This window comes from Corvus brachyrhynchos, unplaced genomic scaffold (genome assembly GCF_000691975.1).
Source record: "Corvus brachyrhynchos isolate BGI_N302 unplaced genomic scaffold, ASM69197v1 scaffold331, whole genome shotgun sequence".
Lineage (NCBI taxonomy): Eukaryota > Metazoa > Chordata > Aves > Passeriformes > Corvidae > Corvus > Corvus brachyrhynchos.
In genome coordinates this window covers 6534241-6559001 of record NW_008237229.1, presented here as the reverse complement: position 1 = coordinate 6559001, position 24761 = coordinate 6534241, and the positions used below count along the sequence as shown (strand labels likewise).

At 34.8% G+C, this 24761-nt stretch overlaps 1 protein-coding gene across 10 annotated transcripts in view; it reads left to right on the top strand.

Moving 5' to 3' along the window:
• NETO1 (neuropilin and tolloid like 1) overlaps positions 1-24761 on the top strand; it is a 79350-nt gene that overhangs the window by 8993 nt on the left and 45596 nt on the right. For 8 of the 10 annotated variants that reach the window (XR_001860387.1, XR_001860390.1, XR_001860388.1 and 5 more), the window contains exons 3-5: positions 781-1029; positions 20692-20733; positions 20847-20974. Coding sequence is in view for 6 of the 10 variants with exons in the window: in XM_017729493.1 (XP_017584982.1) it covers positions 781-1029; positions 20692-20733; positions 20847-20974 (419 nt within the window). In the remaining 4 variants the exon portion in view is untranslated. Of the gene's footprint in view, positions 1-780; positions 1030-20691; positions 20734-20815; positions 20975-21324; positions 21402-24761 lie in introns of those variants that run through there. The other 2 variants (XM_017729495.1, XM_017729496.1) reach the window with 2 other exon arrangements.

Genomic DNA, 24761 nt, shown 5'->3' with positions numbered 1-24761 from the left:
TTTTAATAAAATACTATATTTCTACCAGTTACTTTTTTGCTTTATACAGGAGGTGCCAGGGAATATTTGTTTTAGAGATCATTTCATCTCTAGACTTTGTACCTATCACTAAAGATGGACTTTTTTAATGTCTAGTTAAGTGACCACTATGAAGTTCCTTCAAGGTTTTCAGTATATCATTTGCTCTTCAATTATCATGCTTATCTAGTTCTTCCTTAAGTGAGAATTAACTGCATTTGTTCTTATGTTTCCAATGAGACGATAAATAATTCTGCGTATAAGCAATTACACTCCAGTTTGTCAGTGCAACACATATAGGAACATAATCTGTCCACTTGTGCTACACAAACTGTAGCACAGTTCTGATCAGCTTTTTCTTCATCATCTTTGACAGTACTAGGTATAAAAATGTATTCTGCTTAACACCCCTCCCCCAAATAAAAGACAAAAAATATTTTTCTAAATATGTAAGTTTCTTAGAAAGATTATATGTCTGAAGAAATTGTTCCTGACTATATCTTTCTTTTCATCATAAATATCTCTCTTAGCTTTACTAAGCACTGCTGTTAAGAGTACTCTTTTTAAAAGGAAAACAGTAGACAAGTAACCTGACTCTGTGAAATCTATAAAAAATAAAGATGTACTAATTTTCAAACAAGTTTTTAAACAAAATGTTAAGATGCATGCAAAATTGGTATCTTTGATTTTCTTCAGTTTTGCTTTAGTTTTGAAGGGTCTTGGGTTAGAAAAATATTAAGATAATTTTCTTTTTGTCTCTAGCTGCTCCTAGACAATGCATTGAACTACACTTTGATGAAAAATATTCCATAGAGCCTTCTTGGGAGTGTAAATTTGACCATATTGAAGTACGAGATGGACCTTTTGGCTTTTCCCCAATCATTGGACGTTTCTGTGGACAGCAAAATCCACCTATGATAAAATCCAGTGGCAGATTCCTGTGGATTAAATTTTTTGCTGATGGTGAACTGGAATCTATTGGGTTTTCTGCTCGGTATAATTTTACACCTGGTAAGTACAAACCATCAAACTTTTTAATAGAAAAAGCTTATCATGATAACTTTTCTAACGATGTATTATCTTGCTGTTGAATAATATCTTTAGCTGGGACTTTGTTTATTATCAAGGAAGGTATTAATAGGAAATTGATAGAGGTCATATGTATTTTTGCATAGCAAGTAAGGCTTATTCAAGGGAAAAATTTTCAGATTCTGAACTTTTTAAAAGTATTTTTTTCAAGTGAATGCTATTACAGAAAACCATTCAAAATGTTTCATGGGAAGTTATGTGTTTTATGCTTGACTGTTACACTGTACAGCTTTTCTTTCAAAAAGATCATTGATAAAGTATTCTAATAAAAAAATGTAATTATCTCAGAAAATTCCATCATCGCTTTTCCACTTCACCAAACATTTCCCCAGCTGAGGAGTAGAATAGTTCTTCTTTCTCAATAAAGCAAACTATTACAAATATTACCAGAGGACATGAGAGGTTCAAACAGTAACATGTATTAAATATTTTTCTAAAAAGGCTGTAAATCTTAATTGCAAGTGTACAAGTATTCCTAGCCACTGTTTATATCTACTTTATTAAAGTAAAACAAAATTCATAGTCATACTTTTGATTAATTCCCTTGCTCCCCCACTTATTAACAAAAGATTGCTGATTTTAAATGTCTTCTTGGGCTGCAGCTACACTATACTGCACTGCACTGCACTGCTGGATGTGACGTAGTTCTATGACTTATGTTTTGAGTGATGAGTCATACTTCAATATAGCTCACTCTAAAGCACTGTAATTATTAGGTATTTTTGTCAATTATGTCACTATTGTTTCAGCTGAATTGTTGTATTAGGTTGAACAATATTCTCTACAATATCACCCAAAATTAGCAGACCCAAAATTCTTCCTTAATCATGCCAGTACCCTCATAGAAGATGGCAGGTCTACATGCTCTATGTTGTTCTTCTTTTTGGTTTTCTTTCATTAATGGAAGGAAAATAGCTATAAAATTAATCAGCACAGTTAAATTTTCTTTCAAGTCAAGGATACTGTTTTGCAGTGGGTAAACGTATTTAGAAGGTTCAAGATGGCAACAGAAGACAGAATTTCTGTAGCAAATCATCTGATAGCCAGGTATATATATCTATTGTAAATTCCAAGACAACGGACAAAATTTTGTTGTAATCATGCATGTCCACTCTGAAAACGGAGTTAAATTTTTATTTCTCATTTACCATGGGTCTGTGGGCTTTTGCCATTTCCTCACCCTGTGCCATAAGTGCTTTGCTTTAGATTTCTTGACCTTTTTTTTGACAAAGGGTTGTGAATTATGGTTGAAAAGATACACATAGCACAATCTTCAGCTTACTTTGTCTAAAAAAACTCTCAAGTAAAAGACAATTTAATGGATCATGTTTTATCGTCATTCCTTTTCTACTGATGTAAGGAGAATTTCTACACAAGGATCAGTGCTGGTAAACTGGTACAGCAGCATAAATTATTCTAGACTTCAGATGGAATAGCTGTATCTTTTTTCTTCCTTGTTTCTTTCTTTTTTCCCCTCCTTCCATTTCAATAGAAAACTCTTCAAGTAGTAGGGAGTTTCTAGTAATATTGGCCAAAATGAGACTATGATTAATCTGAGAAGTGCTAAACAGCACTGCTGCCTCCTTGAAGAACTTCACATTCCACATTATTATTTGGACAGTCTTTTATTATGCAGACATTATTAAGGCATGACATTTTGAGATCTATTGTCCATATGTGTGCCCTGGGAGGGGTCACTGCCAATTTATAAAACAGAATGATGGCTTTTGAGATTGTATAAAAGAGTAGCACAGAGAGGACTGCACTCCAGAGTATAACAGAGTAGCTGGAGAGGACTCCAATACAGAAATCATCACGTAAACCACCTAGATTCAGCTTAGGTAGTGACAACTTATAAAATTAAATTATGAACAAAGGAGAGATCAGAAGAAAACTTTCAGCTAGCCTCTCTTTAAAGAACATGACAAAAATGATCCAAAGCAAAGACTCCTTTGGAAACTATTGCTGTCTGGAGCAGCTAAATGCTATGGGGAGATGCAGTTTTTGTTGCCACTCATCTCACTTGTCAAAAGGAGGACACTCTTCCTAACTTCAACCTGCAGAGGAGGCTTTCTTCATCCCAGTGACAAGTGCAACGCAGCTATTTCTCGAGTATCAGCAATCTTTGAGGGTCCCCACCTACCCCTGGTGTGTCTCTCATCTGCCTCTTTTGTATTTGAGATCTTAATGGAGGATAAAGAAATGTGATGTTAAATGTGTGGGTGCATGCCAAGATTTGAGAAAAAAAAAAAAAAAAGAAGCAAATTTGACTAAATTGAAGCTTCAACCATTTATTGTTATTTGAATGGTACCTGGAGAAACAGGGAAAGAAGTTATTTACTATGTCTCCAGGGTGTATAAAAACAGCTAACTGGATGAAGTTGAAAAAAAGATCAATTAGGTTATCATGAAAAATGCTGCAATGAAGATCTATTAGTCTGTGCAAATGGAAATAGTCCTGCACCTAAGGCAGTTTAAAACTAGTTTGGACTAAGTCCTATAAAAAGAAATTATATGGAAAAATCCTAAGGGATAGACTAATAATTTTCAATTACTAGAACTTTTCTGTTCAATAATTTCTTTGACTCCTTGGTATTGAAATTGTTGGGAGTTTATCCACCAATGCAAAAGTCCAGTAGGGTCTGGGGTTTCAGAAACAAATATAAGTCTTTTGCCATAAATTCTTTTCCATTTAAATAAACCTCTGTCTGAGATCTTTTCAGCTCTCTGAAAGGTAAGATCTTGCAGAAGAAAACACTTAACAACAAAATCAGAGCTACACACCTAACCAACACAAACACACCCAGAAACTGGTAAAACTACTAAAAGTTTTGCAAAAAAAGTTCCTTATTAAGAGCATAATTTAGGCTTTAATTTTTGTAATTTATAAATTGTAGTGTTATGCGACATTTGGATGAATGAAGTTGTACGTATGGTATAATAGACTATTTTCAATGTCAAAACTCTGACTTAAGGGAAAAAGTATTAATCTTTTGTAATCTTACAGCTAATATCAGTAATAACCAAATTCAATTTCATGTAAATTTTCAACCATTTTGTATACATGAGAGTTTATAAGCAAATGAAAACTTCTTTACCTTTTTTATATTATTTCAATTTTATTTTTTATTTTTTTAAGTTCTAATTAACTGTGTTCATTTCAAAACTGAACTATCTGAAGCTATGAAACCTTCATAAATGTATACAAACATCTTTATTGGGTTGTTTCTTTTTAAGGAAATCTGATGTATGAGAGCTATATATATCAGGCTACAATATTTTCAGATTGATCTGGTTCATTTTGAATACAGTTGTGATTGTCTAGGGAAAGGCCCATGACATAAGTCAAAGGATAATTCATTCTTGCTCTTGTTTTGTCGTTCTCTGGGACATTGAAAGGCCTACACTTGAAATTTCATTTCACAGTTCTGGGTCCTTTGACTCAATCTGTTACACTCATTTTTCCTAAAAAGTTTTGTCTCAAGACTTTCTTCCAAAGTGGTGTTAAATCACTGTTTTGTATAGAAAAATTCAAGTACTACTTCAAATTATTGACAACTCTTCTTTAAAAAGGTTCTGTTTTTTAGTACAGACAAGGATTCAGGCAGAGAGAGGTTATGTTTGAGCTTTCTTGCTCAGCTAGAATAATCAGATTTCTGTTTATCCTGGTCCCTGATTTTGCAGGACAGTGGCTTAAGATAGCACATCATTACTTTCAGTTCCTTCACTTAGTAGAAGCCATCTGTGGTTTTATTTAGCCTCATTAATATAAACGTCAGTCAGTAATGTTTTCTATTCAGCTGCCTGAATAAAAAGAGAAAAAAAGATCTATAATCCTGTGTCCCAAAAGGTGGAATATGAAACACTTTCTAACCAGAGTAACAGTACTTTTACATTCCTGTTGCAGTGAATGTCAGAATAATGGAATAATTATGTCGTCTATCTTGAGGGAAAAAAATAAAAAACAACCCAAATTCTTCCTCATTGGGGAATTTTCATATTTTCGAACTCATGAAAAATTTAATGTGAATTTATTAAATTCAATCACAGTTCTAAAAATCTTAGAAATCTAAAAATATTATCAAATCATTTTGTCATCTAATGTCCATGCTCTCCCTTGAGTGTATTTAAGCAAGGGATATTTCCCAGGCATCTGGGACAGCTGAACATCCATGTGAGTTAGCTCACTTACTTTTATTTATTTGTTTACTCTTCTGAATCTGGTCTGATTATTTCTAATTACCCACTTGAAATCCAGTTAAGTTTTCTGAGAACCAACAAACAATTCCAGAATCATTCAACCTTGAGCGAGACAATGTTTTTCCTTTGGGATCAGAGTTGGTTTGAAAGTATGAGAAATTACTCATTATAACTCTCCATTTAAAGTTTTGAAACAGAACCATGTAATGTCAAATAAAAACCCTGAAAGAGTGAATCTGGTTTATTTATTGAGATATCTAGGCCCCAGCACTTCAAATTGTTATAAGCAACTTTTTTCAGTCATGAACTTTTAGTATGTTCGTACAAGTGCACTTCATAAAAGTCAGGCACTTCATTGCTGTTTACAAGGCATTAGGGCATCTGGTCTCATGTATGATGATGCATTATATTGAAAATCATGATCACAGGTTTATATCGAATTTCAAGTGAAAAATTGTTCTTTATGTGGAGCAAATGAGTATCTTAAAGGTCTTGTGGGGTTCTCAGATCCCATATTACATCTTGCCATCACATAGCTATATGTTTCTTTTGACAATACCCAAAAGGCAAATACAGAACTTCCTAGTTTAGAAATCCCTGAATGCTGGGAGTACCATATTATCAACAGAAGGAAGTTGAACACTTAAGTTCCTACTCTGTTGAACTTTGATGTAAAAACAAGAGTGAGAGAAATATAAGGTACAGTTTTGAGTATTTTAGCATTGGGGTAAAGAAAAATGACAACTTAACTAGGGATGCTTACTGCTTCCCCTGCCATCAGTACTACCCCTGTTCTCTACAAAAATGCTTTCCCTGTTTTCATTCCATAAGAAGCTGGACACAGACTTCTAGAGTGGGTTTGCTAGGATATTCTACAGCAGTACAGGTACAAATAATTCTATTCCACCTCCACAGGAAACACCTTTCTTCATTTGTAGGCAATCTCACCAATAATGGTGATAATGATGTTGCAATGATAAATATTATTTTCAGAGGAATCTCATTTCTCTGATAAAATGTCTGTTTTTGGAGCACCTGTGAGGGATCTTTAGGAAGCTTAGAAGTACATTCAAAATTAGTCCTAGAAAACCAACATTTTTAGATTAAACTGCATTTTTACAATACCATTGTCATTCTATAAATAGTTTATATTATTACTTGTTACAGAACAATTAAATCTAAATCTTAGAAGCAGCAGAGGATTTTCCTTAAATATGGTCTTTTTCTTATCCTCTTTTCCCTAAGGATAAACTTTTGTCTTTGTGAAATACTATGCTGAGTTAGCTTAACCTTAGGTCTGATATAAAGTGATTACCCTTTGCTTTAAACACTTATAAAATGAGGAAATAACCAGTGGGCCCTGGACATTTGTTTTGCCTATTAAGTCTTGATTTCTCTGTAATGTTTATGGAGCACTTGGAAATGGCAAATCAGGGAGGATATTATGGAATTTATACTGAACAGAAAGCCTTGGTAGTCATCTTCCACAAGTGTTTATAAATAACTTATTTACAATGAGAATTTTCACTACCCACATGCAGAACAGCACCTCCGAAACCTGTTAAGTGTTACTTGGTAGCTCTCATTCAGACATTATAGCACTTCTTCCAGGGAAAAATTGGAAACTTCTTTGTGTCATATGTAATAAATAAGGAGTTTTTGAATACTCTTCAAAGGTTTTCCAGGTCATCTGATTTTCTCATCTGGCAGATTTTCTAATACCTTATAGTGGGATGCGCTCCTAGGTGGTTGCGTTGTGGTCTCATCCTGACAACACTGTTGTTGGCTGTAATAGTTTCTCTTAGTGACCTTGGAATTGTGGATATCTGGAGACATTCTGCTGACATTGAAGCAATTCTTATTTTTTTTTATTTATACTTAAGCTGTTCAATTTTCATCTTTATGCATTCTATCTACAGGTTTATAAGGTGTTACTGGTATAGCAAATAAATCTTAGCAATTGCCCCAGTGCTTTTGTTTAATCAGTGGCCCATCTGTTAGGCAGAAAAACTATTTTTTAGTGTAGCCACTCAGTTGCGACAGGTTTGATTCTTCAGCTGTCAGTATTTATTAGGTAAAACCCATGTTTATATCATTTCTTTTCAGTCATCTTTTTGCATAGGTTCAAGTAACTGTGATTGTAGATTTTTTCTGTTATTGTCTATTTTATTTAATGAAGCATTTCTCAATTCTAGCAGCAATAAATAATGACCTTTATTGAGATATTTACCTTTCCTTAACAGATTTTTTACTCTTTGGATAGTGGTTCTAGCTAATTCTCCTTAAAGAAATATACACAAACTCTTGTTAGAAATCGCTCAGTTCCCTTTGGCTAATAAACAGGGTTCTTGCCCAATAATTAGTAGCTTTGTACACTTAAGTCCTTGGAAAACTGAGTCATGTTTCTGTTTCCAGAACTGAATATTTTTGCAGTAGGCAATATTTAGTAAATGATGAAACATGTCCAATAAGAAGTAAATCTTCTGTCACCCTTTGTTGCGTACACTCACCTATTGCCTAGCGTTTGTTCATTTTCTAAGGACAGTACTCATATTTTTGTGAAGAGGACAATCCAGAGAATCTCTTCTGCTTACCAGTACTGAGATTGAATGTTATTGAATATTATTTGTATATTTGTAGTTCTAGTGGGTGTTTTTTGTTATCTGAATATATCTTTTGCTATATTGATGGCTAAGACCTATCTTGATTTGTTTACTGTCTTGTTGAGTAATGTAGACTATGTAATACTTTAATTTCAGATATCACACTTGAGCTTCTTTCATGGGCAGGTCTAAAAATAAAATCATGCTTCATTCAACTTTGACACAAATTTTGTTTTAAATATTTTGTAAATAAATTTAGCCTGCCCATTAGAGCATCTATGCCTTTGATCCATCTTCTCTTTTTCTTCTATTATGGGCTAAGATATCAAAGAGCCTGCTGCAATCTTTAATATTGTACTGCTGTCATGGGTTAGAGAAATAATATCATGTAAAGTCCTTTTCATGTGAGAAACAGATTATACAATGATATCTGTGAGAAGTAGGTGTCATCTCTATGGCTAAATCTGGCCAATATATCTATTGCTAGACACAAAATTTGTGAAAAATCAAGACTGTGAATCAAGCTTATTAACACCCCTACTTAGTCCTATTTGCTTTTTCCTTTCTTTTCTCTCTCTCTGTAGAATTATAGCCTATGTCAAGCTACTGACAACTTCCTTTTACCATATATACTTTTACCTTATACATACACTGAGGAGATACAAACAAACATCCTCTCAATAGCATTGACTGATGTAATCTATACAACAAGGTGTGTTGTCCTAAAATGATCATGACAAATTGAGGCAGTGAGAAGTTAAAATTTTGAAGTCCTATTTTAAAAGAATTCAATTTTCAATAAAATTGAGTTCATGCAAGAGTCACTTGCTTATTGTGGGTGTTTAATATTTGTGAGTATTTGAGTAGATTAAACGTGGGGGTTTTTCCTTATAATATTAACTCACATTAGATAGAGAATATTCCTAATCTTTTGTTTAGGAAAATCAACAAGTCATTTTTTGTTCAATTTATGTTCAATGTGTACATATTTTCAATTTGCACAGGGTTTTATTTTATTGTGACAAATCCAAATGCTTAGGTGTCCCTATTTTTTTCTCTGCAAAGCCGCTCCTTTCATAAAGGCCTTCAGGCCAAATAAGAATAACAGCTACTATAATTTAACACTGTAATCCATCAAAAATCTCTGAAATTACTTTCTGATATGCCCAAGGATAATTCCAAAGAACAGTTGCTTAAGCTTACTATACTCAAATGCTGCACTGACAAGCCACTAAATCTAGTCTCAATTTAGCAAAGAATTTCAGGAAGCCTACATCTAAGCATGTGCCTAAATCCAGGCAATCTCTAGGCTTGGGTACTTACTTAAAAGTAAGTACATTTAAAAACTGTCCTCTACTTTTCTATCTATTGAACTAAGTAAAAATGAAATATTTTTAGTTTTGGAGAGTGAAACTACCATTTCTTCAACTCTTAATGAACTGAAACTGGTTTTCTACCTTCATGCAAGGGATGTGGTAGATCTATATCAATTCAGCATTTGGCTATTTGCAAAGTATCAAACTAATACAGCTTTAAATACGTTCAACTTACTCTATCCCTGTTTTTCCTTTTTTTTACAAAATATTTTGTTTCAATAAGTTGAGTTTTTGTTGAAGTTAGTGCACCATGATTAATTATTTTTCTGTCTTCCTGTGCTGTTCTTCCTCTAGATATCCTTGTTCCTAAAAAAACTATCCTGGAATTGTCTGAAATGAAATTATTTTCTTCGATCTGCTTAAAGCATAGTTAATTCAGATAAGCTTTTTTGGTTCAACTCAGTTGGTCAGTCAGATTTACAAGCTGTAAAATGAAGTGATACAAATTCTGCAATCATTTGCAGTGAGTACTGGTTCCACTCCTTGGATTTAAAATTTGAAACATAAAATAAAGTTTCCATTACATTTTTACTACACTTCCACTACTTGAACTTTTGTTCATGCATCCATTGTCAAAGGACCTTTTTCAAATAAAAATGGAGCAGTACTTATGGATAATTTTTTGAAAGAGACAATTATCATATAATAATAATAATATTCTTGCTCTGAAAACTCTTCTTGATTATTTAAAATTCATATTGTTTACATGATTGCAGCATAGTCTGCAATTCACTGGGTGGTGAATGCCTGACATTGCAGTTTCCTCAAATAGGTTTGTAGAGAAGGTTTTAACTTCAATGAGAAAAAATGTTTTGGTCTGGAATACACGTTGTAAAATGTACTTCCAATTAATTTTTGCTTTTTAGTTTATAGGGTGATGAGATGTACCAAACAATTGAGAACGCCACTGAAAGGAATAAATTCACTGCAAAATTGTGAAAATAAGTAAACAAATGCTTTTGATCAACACTTCAAAAATATTGCTACAGAGGTCATTACATTAAAGATGAAAAAAATTTATTTTAATACCTGGTTGTCAAAAGTCTATCTAATATCCAGCTGTTTCTGTTAAGAAAGTTTGTTTGACTCATGAGTAAGATGATAAAAAGTAATTGCAAAATATTTTTTGAGAATTCAGGATTAGATAAACTGGTTTCTGTGACACATCCATTGTTAAAATTTTGTACTAGCATGACAGAAGCAGGCAGTGTGAAATGTGTTAATCTAGTCACATATCAGTCCCCTAGATGACACTGAGAAGCCAGAAGATGTTGTGTAACAGGACTTACATACATCATTTGCCAGATGTTATCTGATAGTTGAAGCTCAAGAGACAATGTTATCAAATCTGCTGGTTGCAGTATGTGGGTTAACAAAAGATTGTATTACACTCCTCTTGTTTTCTTTTGATTTTTTTTTCCTTTCTTTTATTTTCTTTTCCTGTAGCTCATTTTTCAAGTCTACGTGAAAATTAATATTAAAAGAGAATGCAGAAAATACTTCCTAAAAATATTTTATTCCTAAATGCTGATTTCATTATGGGGTTTAGGCAGTTGGTTATTAACTGCTGCCAACTATGCATGTCATACTGATATTCTACAAAATAATTTTATAGTGTTTTTTTTAATAAAATACATGCTGGCCTAAGATTTTAAAAATCAAATTTGGGAGTTTGAATGTCTGTCATTTTATGTGCATCCTCCACGAGAATTTGTAGCAATAATACAGTTCTTTGTACTCTAGAGTATTGCATATCAGTGATATTTCAATATAAATATAGATCAATGATTTACTAAGTACTTTTTAAGGAAAGGTTTAATTTATAGTTGACTTTTTTTTCATTGTTATCTCTAGAACTTTAAATGACTCTTTTAAATCAAGCTAGGAAAAATCCTGCTGTTTGGCAGTCAAAAACTTGATCTGGTCAAATGAAATTTAATTTTTGTCTACTTGTTGGGTAAGCAGCTGACACCTACTTAACAATCCTGAGAGCTGTGACTGGCCATCATGTTTGACCTGCTGCTGCTGCAAGTCAAAACTCTCCTGGGTCCTCATTTCTTCTAAATATTACCATATCAATGGTAGAACTAGACAATCTCTAATCAGTACCCATTTTGCTGTTCTTTTCCCTGTCTCTTGAGCCAGTTACACAGCAATATTGGGTATTGTATAAAGTAGACAGAAGGACTTATGAACACTGCCTTTCTGAAGTGTGATTCAGTGAACCACAATGTCTTATTTGTGAATGTGATGCAAAAGATCAGTGTTTATTCTCTGTATTTGGCTGAACCAGTCTGTCAGTGTAGGACTCAATCAATTGCTAAATTCAACTCTGATTCTGGGCCTAAACTTGCTTCTTTTAGAATCAATATTAAAATTATGAGTAAATCCAGTGAGAATAATATCACTGCTTCAGACTGGTAGATTTTGAACAGAGGGGGAAAAAAGGTAAATCTCTTAAATTCCATGTAAACTATAATTTTTAAACCTAAAACGTTATGATAGTAGAATTAAAATTTTACTAACCTATACTTAATATAATCACTGGGTAAGGATAGCTGAATGTGGAGTTTCTGGGATAAGGAAAAGTCAGAGGCAACAGAGTTTTATAGACATGAATGTAACTCTACTCAGACTCTAGGTTCCAAATCTCCACTTACCCACAGACTCATTTGTTTGTGATGTTCATGACCAACCAGTTTGAGGGCATTTTGTCAACACAGAGCATGTGGCATAAATGCTACTCAGAGAGGACTGAGAATTCATTAGAAGAATGTTGTTTAAAGAAAAATTAAAAAGATTGAAGACAATATCCCCTGTTTTTGAACTTATTTTCATGTTGATTTTTTCTTGTGAGCATGCAGCAAAACATATGTTAGTGTTGTTTGTGAGGAACAATGTTTATTCATTAATTTAAGTGGAAATGTATGGGGCAAGAGCTGGTGTAAATTAAGTTTGGTTTACATAGTAAAGCATACAGTAGGACTTTTCTCATCAAAATAATAGAAGTCCTAGCTGACCTCATGTCTTGTTTCTAACAGTTTATGTCTACTCTAGGTCAGTATTAGGAATCAATTGAGGTTTGAACTTTCTCTGGCACTTTTAATTGCATGAAATTGGAGAAAAATTATCAATTTGAACAAAAGGGAATGTCACTCTCATGAAGTTATAACCAATAGGAAGCAAATTAATTGTAAGGCAAAAAACCTGTCTGTAAAGCCTAGATTAACCAAAAATTATCTAAATGTTTTCCTCCCATAATCTCAGGAGAAGTTGAATGTCATAATACTAGAAAAAGGGGAATGATTATTGCTTATTTCCAGTACATTCTTTTTGTCCTTTAAATATCTGAATGTTACCTTGTATAATAAAATGTAAAATTCCTAAGGTTGTGGGTAATTTAAGTAGGGAATTCACAGTTTAACACAGACTTCCTGAAACCCTTCCTCAGAGAGGGCTGCTGCCCTATGCAGTTGAAAAGATGAAGAAGCAGAAGTGTTAGAATATCTCCAAAGATGCTCCCCAATATACTCTGCAGCTAAAGTTCTTGAAAACCCTTCTTATCATTCTGTACATTTGGGGAAAATGCTGAGGTCAACAGCTCAGTGTTCCTTGAAAGGACAGTTTCTAGCCAGAAAACCTAAGTGTAGCAGAAGAAGAAGGAAAGATCTGGTGTCAGTGAAATTTATACTGCTATGAATTCTGAAATGACAGGACAGAAGACTTACTTTTCCCACAGTTGTTTTTGGGACTTGGTGTTAATATGTCTTCCTCAGCAATTCACTGAGCTGTGTGGATTTATAATTCCTCTTCTTGTTCTCTGAAAGTGTCTGTGGTGGGCATATATAATTACAATTGGAGGTGACAATTGGGTTTAAAAAATGAATTTCACTTTTCCTTTGATATATGCTAAGGGTTTTTTTCTAGTTTTTCCTTAAGAAAAATGTTCCAGTGGGGATGAAAACCTAGATTTTTTCCCTTTGATCCTAAAGATTTCTACCCTGGATACAGAATACATTTAAAAAACGTCCTGTGACATTGACTTTTTGAATCATACAATGACTTTGTTACAGGAGAGTACTAGAACATAACTCATCCAATAACTTTCAAAAATCTAGCAATTGCACAGTAAACTAATGAATGGGATTTTTCTGTCTGTGGCTATTTCACTTGTTTCTACTCTAAGAATCTTGTTTTCTGGGGTATTTTGTCTGTTTCATCTCCTTCTGATATATGCCCATTGATGATTAAGCATGCAGTTGTTTTTACAAACACAATTCAGTTCCCTCTGGTGCTCTCTGACACAATTCTTCACTTTAGCAAAAGACTACCTGCTGTTTTGCTAGGCTGTAAGAGAAAAATATTTGAAGACAGTGGAAAAATTCTTTTGCTAAAGTGGAAAGTGAGATATTCACACGTGGAAATTAGAGGAGATATTTGAGTTTCTCATGTGAGATGCAGTTATCTTCAAAAAGATGCCATCGCTGGCATCGCCAGCTACTATTCTCCAGTAGGAGAATATTAGTAGCTATAAACACTGTGTTGTATTTCTTTTTTAATTGAAAATGTGTCACAATGTGTGGTAAACTACAGGTTATACAGTACTATTTGAAGCAGCACAAGTAGTACAATTTTTGACTATAACAGCTCTAAAAGATGTAGCTATTCAAAAGAACACTACAGTGAATGTATTCATTCTGTTGAATGTTCTGAGGTAAAACTAGGAGAAAACATTTCTCCTATGATAAAACAACAAAGGCTATTATAAGTCAGAAAGCTGTTCTCATAAGATCCTTCTGTCCTGAGAAATCCACCCTATGGACTGATCCAGCATGAATATCGTGAAAAGGATGTGCAGATTCTGCACTCAGTGGTAGCAAGAAATAACCATGTGTAAATAGGTTCAATCTGCAGAAGTAATGCCTGGTACTCAGTTGTGGCTAAACCCTCAGGCTCATTTTTTCCCCTAGTCTTCTGACATGAACTTAAACTGTTATTTCCTTGGACTGGGCTAGAAGTCATCTATAAAAAAACAATGAGAAAAATCCTGAGTCTTTAGTAGTATTCCACTGAAGTTGCATGACTAGGAATACTTAGAATTCAACATTGTTCAGGAAAAGCACCGTAGTGTTGCACATCTCTCTTCCTAGTGCAGTTCAGAGACCGTTAGTCAATTACAGGAAGCCTCCAGGATATTATCTTGGGGAGACACAGACAGGGTGCTGCCCTTGACTGATAGTCAGTCCTGGCAGTCAAGTCAGCTGCACTGTCACAGCAAGGCTGCATTACTCAGATAAAGTGGACTCCTGAGCTCATTCAGTCTTGTTTCAATATTTTTGGGCAACCGGCACACAAAGGTAAATGCAGCCCTTGAAATATTCATCATAGAATCATTTTTTCCCTGAATTTCCACAAACAGTGGCCTGCATAAAGGGAATATAATGCCTAATTGGAGCACTCAGCTGCTAGTGTAAATATTTAACATAATAAAAATGATCTGCCAAATAATCCCACACATATCAAGGCTCCAGGGCTTCCCCTCTCCATTGATCAGCCTGAGTATGACATCGTTGCCCATTCTTGCTCTCCTTTGTTACTAGGTCAGTTCGAAGAGGAACTTCTCACTTCTGGGATTTAGGAGCACATATCAAATAGCTCAAACACCATTTGAGGATGAGACCCAGAACCTCATGAGACCTTTTGCTTTCTGACATGGTTCCCAACCATACAAAATTTACATGGGAGAAAGACCCTAGTCTAAATGGTTTACCGAATAGACAACAGAGGCAAGCAGGCTAAAATCTCAAAGCCTGTCACTGTGTGCATGAAAAGAGAAATTTAACTGCAACTTCTATTATCATGTGCTCTGTTGCAGTGGAATTCATTCAGGTGCTTCTTGTCTGCCCAGTTTGACTAATCTTAGCAAGAAGTTATGCAAAGACATAGATTTTGTTTTTCCCTTTTTCTTTTTCTGTTGATACGGCATTTTTATTTCCAAAGAGATGTCAAAGAAACAAAGAAACATACTTTAGGCATACAAATGTCTGACTATTGCTAACATTTGCAGTATATCTCATTTTACTGAGGCCACCATAGCAGTACAGTTTGCAAATCACTATATATATTAATTACACTATAAAGATATTTTGTAAGTATGAGCTGAGAGTAGTAAAGTGACAAAAGAAAAAAATGAAAAAAAAAGAAGATATGGTAGAAATCAAACTTTTGGGTGATAGTTGATGTTATTTCAACAATATTTGTCTTCATATGACTTTTTGCTGATTTAATGGCAGGTAGATCTTCAAGGTGAAATAGCAGGAGTCATGTTCACTGCTACATTTTCACTTATCAGCTTTGAGTTCTTTCATGACTTTGCTAAGGAGTGAAAAATTTGAGAAGCATTATTTTAGTTTATAAATATGTAGCCTCTGAAAGACCAGCAATACTCACAGTATTGCCCTTAAAAGAAAACGTAGAAAACAAAGAGCAAATACAGCACATAATAGTGCCCACTATAATTATTGTAGAACCTTTCCACAGTGTCTAGCAAACTACAGGCTTTCTTTGAAGACCTTTTGATATCATTGGTACAAATATAGACATATATAGAAGTTTCAAGAAGACTACAAATATGTAAGAGCCATCTGGAAAAAATCATTTTAGGCTAATAAAAAATAATTTGTGGATTTTTGCACAGCTATTTAACTTCATGTTGTTTTTCTTCTTGTTTTTCTTTACTCACTCCAGCAGGATAGCTAAGTTCCGTTTGAACACCACACAAACAGCGCTTACTTATAGAAATGTTTTTCTAGTTTAGGATTATTTTAGTGATTATTTGAGCAGATTTTTATGCTTTTAAATCTTCTGACCATCTTCTTCTAATACTTTTTCTCTATCATCAAATACTATGAGGCAATGACATAAAATACCTCGGAATAATTGTCCTTTTCTGTACTGAATTCTGCAACCTCTGCTTTTATAGAGAACTATACTTCACGCCTCAAGGGCAGGAACAGTTTAGGCTCCCAGAAATCATTGTAAAAGAACCTGACTTATTGAACTTGAAGATAAATAACTGGTGGCTTTCTGAATAGTGCAATTCTCTCCACTATTCTATGAGTATTTACATGCAAAATCAGGTCTCTAATAAGTTCTCTTAGAGAGAAGCATGTACATGTGTTAAAATTTCTTAATATTGATGGATAGAAGTTGAATATCTATTTCTAGTCAAAGGCAGAGAAATAGAAAGATATATCTACAGTTTTCTGATCAGTGAGTAAAAGTGGATAGTTCACTGCTTCTGATTAGGAAATATGGCTTCAACCTACTGTGACTACTTTCTGTATGTATCTATTAAAAAGGAGGTTTTTGTATTCACAAACAGCAAAAACACCCTTACATTTTAAACATCAAACCTTTGTAGTGTATGGTTTGTTCAAATAGTTCAAATAATTCCTTCACATCTCATTTATAGAAGAAAAGAGAAAAATACTTCAAAAGTTATTCTGCACAAGAGTTTTGTATTACATATTTTCCTCCCCTTGACTTTTAACTGTAAAGCAATTGCTCATGTTCTTTACTGTATATATTGCACTTCAGATATTAAAAAAAATGCATGATTAAGTATACTGTAGTCCAGCTATGATCAGGAACACACAAACTCAATCTTCCATTTTTTAAAAGAGATATTAAAATGTTAACTTGTATCTTTTGACTTCCAAGAGTGAGATATCTATTATTTTTTATCAGTGAAAGCAGCAGGTTTGAAGTTGCAGGGTAAAAAAGTGCCCAAATGAATTTTATATGAAAAGCTAAGGAAATTCGAATAAAATGCAAGAGGTTTACTTACAAATTTTGCATTTGTAAGAGAGAAAATACTCAAATTTTTCTGCATTACAACATTACTTATAAAAGCCTTATGCCATCTGTCTTTGAACACAAGTTGAACGGTCTTTATAACTGGATTTTTTAATTCAAAAAGTGATCTTTTAAAATTGATTTGCAATAATACTTACCAGCAGAACATCTTGTTGCTAGTAATTAGTTTGAACTTTATGCATTTTCCCTGTGTCTTACAGAAATTATTCAAGTAATTTAAATTTAAAGAATTTCACTTTCTGTGCAAGTGACAAGGAATGAGGCATTGCATGCATACGTGCATGCACTGGTGGCTAAACATGTTTCTGTGTGGATATACTGCAGCTGGGCAATCACATAAGATGCTGCAGCGTACTTGTAAACAAGGTCATTTACATACTTTTTGAAGACTTAATCCAGTTGACGTACAATGCCTTTTAACTTTACAATTTTCATTATTTCATAAGATTTTTGAGCAATCAAGTGCCCTAACTCCTTACAATTGTCCTGTTTTTGCATTTAAATTTCATGTTTCCCAGCTGCTTAGAAGAGCCAGACTTCTTGCACAGGAGCAGTGAAATGAAAAATAAAGTAATGTAGTATGGTTCCGTGGAAAATATAGATTCCAGAGCCAGCATCCAAAATCTTTAGAGTCTCCCATGAAGACCTAGTGGAGCTTTTTAAAAACAGGCTTAAGTATTTCAGATTTCTCCAGGCTGGATGTATATGTTTCTGAGACTCAGAGCAAATTCCACAAAACAAGTCTGCATTGTGATAGAGATTTGTCTAACCTCTGCTGCTACCTCAGATAATAGGTCTCGTCTTTTGACTGGTTATTTCGCTATTATCCGATTCTGTTCTTTAATTATTACAAAATCAGAGAATCAGAAAATGGCTGATCTCAGAAGGCACCTCTGGAGGTCATCTTGTCCAACCCCCTTTTCAAGCAGGGTCACCTAGAGCCTCTTGCCTAGGATCATGTCTAGACAGATATTGAATATCTCCAAGGATAGTGACTCCACAATCTCTCTGCTACCTTGCTAGTCCTGAGTCACCTCATACTGGAGATGTGTTTCCTGATATTCAGATGGAACCTCCTGTGATTCAAGGTGTGCTCACTGCCTCTTGTTCTGTCACTGGATGCCACTGAAAAGAGCCTGGCACCATCCTCTTTGCACCCTTCCGTTAGGTTTTTGTAAACCTTGGTGGGATCACCTCTGACCCTTCCCTTCTCCAGGCTGAACAGTCCCAACTCTATCAACCTTTCCTCATATGCCCCTTAAAAAAAATTAATGACACTTTTTTGGACTGTGTCTAGCAGCTCCATCTTGCTTCCTATTTTGCCTTCCATTTTCTCTCTCCTTATGGGTGATCCATCTTATTTTTCACAGAAAATTTTCCAGTCTTGGGTGTTTTCCTTACGGGAACATGATTTTCATCTGTCTATTGGAAGATCTAGACAGTCAATGTTTATATAGCATTAATGGTCTGACCCAGCCAGACTGAGAATAACAATTTGATTGGATTACATACAGAAGAGCTGCTAAAACCATATTTTCTAGGTAAACATGCTTAAACATGGTTGAATTTTAAGCATCTGTGATAATATCTTATTTACAGATTTTGTTTTTATTATAGTAGCATTGGTATTATAGCAATATTTAATGAAGGGTTATCACCTCATGTGTAGTAGATTTTATTTCCCTTTCACTCTTGAAATGTTTAAATTTTGCAAAAGTTTATTTTTTAAAACTGAGCAGATCTACAATATTTCTAGAATGTTAATGGATTGTGCATTTCTGTGTGCATTGTTACCAACAATGCTGTATTGTTAAATGAGAAGATACTTTCAGAGTTGTTTCTCAGGTCAAATTGTATGGTCTAGATTGTATTTCAGCCTGGATATTTCCTACTAGCACTGCTTTATATGAAAACCCTTTCATATGGTGGAAATCCTGGCAGGACCCTTTTCACCTTCTTTCCTCCTTGGTACTTTACTAATGTGGTGGAGTGTTTTCAGTAAATCTGAGTGATCCTTGCAAACTCAGTAAAAGGAAGGAATGCAATGGTTACATGAGATACAGTTGGGATGTTAGTTTGAACCATAAGTAAAAGTAGATTTCCTTTAAGTATCTCACTTTCAGAGCTAGATATCAGTATCTAAGTAATTAGCTGAAATATTTGATTACATTTAGTGTTGTTGGTAATCATGTCCATCTACTGATCTATAAAAATGCTTGACAATTAATACTAATTGCCTGCTCAGCTATATTTGCAGTCCCGTAAATTCATGAATATTTACTCATGATTTATGTTGTGCAACTGTAAAAGAAATTTGGGAAGAACAGCAGCCTGGGTATAGAAGGGCAATTTAAAAAGTGATTTTACAGCTCCAGTTTTTGAAGTCAACACCTTTTGACTGTTTAGGTTAAAATGGCTGATCTTGCTTATTCAGCACTAGACTATTTTGTTATATTATCTGGTTATGATTCTTGCTGTTCTTAATTTGCTAAGGCTAGAGGGAAACAGCAGATTTGGTGGGTTAGTTGCGAGTTTAATGTTTTTTTCATTTGATACATTTCATTCTTCCAAAATTTCTCTTCTTTTTTTTATTTATAGTTCCTTCTTACACTGACCCAATTCTGAAACAAGAAGATCAGTTCCATAAGTGAGAAAAAAGTGCACAACATTCATTTTAGGTAGAAAAGCAGTGCAAGTGATAAAAATTTCCCAGACAAGACCAGTCTATTCTAAGAAATCATTTCTTGAAATGTTTTAGTCTTTCACGTTTCTGGTTTTGGACAGTATCTTCAAACTGAGCCACATTTTGTGAAATGATCATTTGTCTATTGTATAGCTGTCTGTTGAAGCATAGGTCTAAGACCCAATTCACTTCATCTCTGTATGACACCTGACTATAAAAACATGATACAAACCCTCTCAAATAGTAAATACAGTCATGTTTATCTGATGGAAAATAGCACATGTATTAGACATTACCTTGTTAGGACAATAACTTGTAATGGTAATTCTTATGGAATAATTTTTCCAGTAAGACCAAGTGGATTTTTCTGACAAAGAAAGTGTCACCTCTTGGGCAGTAGGGATGGCAGAGTATTCATAAACACAGAATTAAATTCAGATTTCTCTAGTTAAGTTGAGTGTTATTCTGCAAAATGCAAAATAGGCAAAAAGATTCTGAATGGATCTGTAAATATATCCTCTTTCATTAGGCTGATGTATTAAAATGTCATGTGGTTAGCTGTGTGTGATGTTCTCGCTAATGTACGCAGAAATATTTTTGTACCCTTCTGAAAGGGACAGACAGAGAGAAGCAGGATTTCGTAACAGAAAAAAATAACTTGGTATGACGATATCAGTAATTTCTGCATTAATAATTATTGTGTTGCCACAGTTTTGAAACATTTCTTATTTCCAAGAAATCTATGTATAATTATATAACTAAAGTGCATTATAAAATTTGAGCATATTGACATAACATCCTAGAATATTGAACAAAACTAATTTTGTCTTTCTCTATTTTTAAGATCCAGATTTTAAGGACCTTGGGGTTTTGAAGCCATTGCCAGGTTGGTATGTTGTTTTTGGGTTTTTTTCTAACTTGGAGGCCTTTATATTCTGCTGTAGAAAACATTTTTGTTTGCTGTTCAGGTTTCATTTTTTCTGGTGTTTTGTTATTCAGTTTGTGAGTTTGAGATGGGAGGACCTGAAGGAATTGTGGAATCTGTACAAATTGTTAAAGAAGGAAAAGCTTCTGAAACTGAAGCAGTAGACTGTAAATGGTACATCCGAGCACCACCCCGATCCAAGGTCAGTCCTTCATCCACTTGCTGATTTGCCATTTAATTTAAGAAATTGACTTTTCTAATATATTGTGCATTTCTTAGTACAGTCAGATCTCGTTTAATAACTTTACAGCTTGAACTGTAAACTATTTTCTTCCTTCTGCTGTGGAAGGGTAATTTGTTATCTCAGCCAAAATAACCACCTTTGTCCATAAATGATGATTTGGGCAGTGCTATTGTGCTTTTTGTGCCATAAGTAATTTTCTTAAATTCATCTTTAATTTTGCTCATATTTTTAAAGAATCAGTGTGTTTTCTTAAGTGGGAAGTAATCTTATAATTTTAATTTTCAATATATTTCAAATACCTAACATAGAGACTACTAAGGGAACACTGCTGGCTCCCTAAGGTCATCATTGTTTCTCGTCTGGGAACTGTGAAAATGGACCCAAGGTAAATTCATGTTCCTCTGTATGACGCCTTTAGTTCCTTTGGCTTAGAGACACAGACAAAAAGAGTGTTCTCATTTCTTTTCCTCCACAGTCAGCAAGCCAGGGCTTTGTAAGAAACATGAGAGGGCTGCAGTGAATTTAAAACTACTTTTGTTGGATTCCCCTTGATTTTCTCTCTTATCTGTAGCTTATCAGTTATGATATGCACTAATTGTTGCTGGCTACACTACGACTTCATCCCTCTTTGCAATAGGAACAGCTTTATGCCTCCCACCTACTTTCATTCCCTGTGTAAAAGACACCCCACAGTATACTTTTTCTAGCTGTCTTTTATTGGACAAGAAAGGTTTTAGGAGGTAGAATATGTATATACACTACTCTCTGCCATCTTTAAACAGATAAGGGTTTTTTTGTATAATCTCAGTGAGGAGACTGTACTGAATATGTAATTGTTTCATCATCAGTATAACACATGGAGGAATGCTGAAGGGTTCTCTTAAGGGAAGGTTTCCAGAAGAGAAAAAGTCATTAGTATCAGCATTTTTCTATTGGGGAAGTTTAGGAAAAGAGTTGGCTCATAAAGACTACAGATTAATTTATTTCCAGAATATACTTTAATCTTATAACTTCTTTTTTACTTTTGGATAAAATTAATATTGATAGAGGTTTTCAATTAAGTAGATGAACTTCCCTAAGTAGTGATATGAGGTGATTGGGCTGACGAATGATTATCCATGTGTTATATGCAATTTATATTCATTCGGGGCAAATCCCAGTATTGATACAATCTTTGGGAAGAACATATGGAGACCAGCCCTGCTGAGAAAGTCTTGGGGGTGCTGGTGGATGAGAGGCTGGACATGCCCCAGAAATGTACACTCCCAGCTGAGAAAGCCAATTGTATCCTGAGCTGCATCCAGAGCAGCTGGACAGCAGGGTGAGGGACGGGATTCTGCTCCTCTGCTCCACTCTGGTGAGACCCCACCTGCAGTGCTGCATCCAGCTCTGGGGTCCTCAGCACAGAGAAGACATGAGCTTGTTGGAGCAGGTCCAGAGGAGGGACACAAAGATAGTGAAAGGAATGGAAAACCTCTCCAGTCAGGAAAGGCTAAGAGAGGAAAGGTTGTTCAGTCCAGAGAAGAGAAGGCTGTGGGGAGACCTTATAGCAGCCTTCCAGTACTTAAGGGGAGCTCTAAAGGGACAAATCTCTTATCAGTAGAGGTAAGACAAGGTGTTTTAAACTAGAAAAGGGTAGATTTAGACTAGATATGAGGAAGATATTTTTACAATAAGGGTAGTGAAAAGCTGGATCATGTTGCTCAGAGAGGTGGTCGATGGCCATCCTTGGAAACATTCAAGGCCAGGTTGGACAGGGCTCTGAGCAACTGGATTTAGTTGGAGACGTCCTTGCTCATGGCAGGGGAGTTGGATCAGATGACCTTTATAGGTCCCTTCTAACTTGAACTATTCTAGGATGTATTTAGGTATTAGTAGAAAGAAAACAGACAAACACAGAATTGTACTTATTAGAATCAATACAATTAAATAAGCCAATAACATTTCCCTATAGTCTTAACTCAAGTTTATGATTGGTTGATCAGATAATGTAATTGTGATGATCTTACTTGATCTAATTCTAAAGTTCTATATGATTCAAAGCCCTGCTAAAAATCCCACTTTCACCTACCTGTAATATTTATCCATACTTCAGTTATGATGTAAAACTCCAAATTGGATATTTATGTAACTGTAAATACAGTGTGTATCAGAAGAATGCCACACTACCACATTAGTAGAGGGCTAAAAATTAAAGTTCATTAATTCTTCATAAACTTCCGTATGTGCATTTAGTTGTGTTGCATTCCAAGAAGTGGATCCCAGCTGAAGGGCATCTGGAAGGGAGAGCAACAAGAAAGTTTTAGGAAAATGAAGTAATACTGAATGTTATTTATTGTTATCTAGAAGATTTTGTGAAGGAATGCAATATAATAAAAGGCTTTTACAAGGAAGAAGGAATGCTCTGATGCCCATGTCTGCAGGATAACTCAGGCTCCCACACTCTGAAAGAAGGTTTCAGGTTAGATATGAAGGAAGAAAAATTCAAACATCAGGGAGGGGATTATGAATGTTTGGTTGAGAAAGTTGGTTCAGCTGGCATTGTCAGCAGTCTGAAAGTGCAGGTTAGGTAACAAGCTGTGAAAAATGAGAGAAACATTAATAATCCTACCTTTAGGCAGAGGGCTGGGCTGGGTCATCTCTTGATGGATCCTGCTGTTCCCATCTTACAGAATTATCTGGGTGGAGATTGAGCAATATAAAAGCATATAAATCAGTGTTTCCTAGCATGGAGTTGAAAGGTTTCACAGCAAGCTAGGAAAAAGAAAAGATTTTTCAGGCCTAGACCCATCTTTGAGGGGTAAGTCTAATTTAGCATTTGAACATAGTGTGTTTTTCCAACAGATATATTTATATACACACAGACAAGTATATATATGTATAGATGCACACACATACAGTTATGGTTTCATCATACTGGGACAAGCTGAAAAAAATACAGTTATTAAGGAAGGAGGAACAAGTGGATAAATTTTTAAGAAACTTGTATGAAGTAAGATTTATGATAAGACTTTATGGGTCTGATTCAACTGAACTGGAACCTATTGTCCACGTTTTACAAACAGCTTCCTTTGTCCTTATCTAACCTTGAATTAATGACATATTCAATACACTTATTTAGTGACATCATTTTAATTTATGTCAGCTCTCACTTATGAAAACAAGCTCTCCTGCTAAAAACAGTGAGAACTCCACAGACATCTTTAAATCCACATGTTCCTGTACTCTGGGCTGCACAGTTTGTTACTGGGAATTATGCCTAAAGGGTGAGAGTTTCTCAGAGAGAGTTTGTGTTGGACTTTTCATCTTTAGTTTCTTAATTAAACTGTGCCAGAAGGTGGTTTGCTTGCAATTTCATTTGGCGTAAGCTCATCCAATCTAAACTGTCTGCAGAAACAAGATGCAAGTCCTTCCCTTGGTTTCCAATTCCAGATTCAAGCCAAGTCTGAGCTCAATATATGAGCAATGAGATCAGCCTGAGCTTCAAACTGACAGTCTGGGTCTAATGCTTCTATCCTCAGTGAGCTGGAATGGGAAGGAGAGCAGAAAATTTGTTGCACACACTTAAAATAGAGCCATCACTGATTACCTTGTATCACACACACGCACACACACACACACACACACACTGAAAACTGAATCTGAAAATGCATGCAGAACTCAAACTTTCTCTATGTGCAGAAGGCAGTCTGAACACAACTTCAATCTATATGCAGATCTGGAGTCTTATATGTGAAAGCAACTA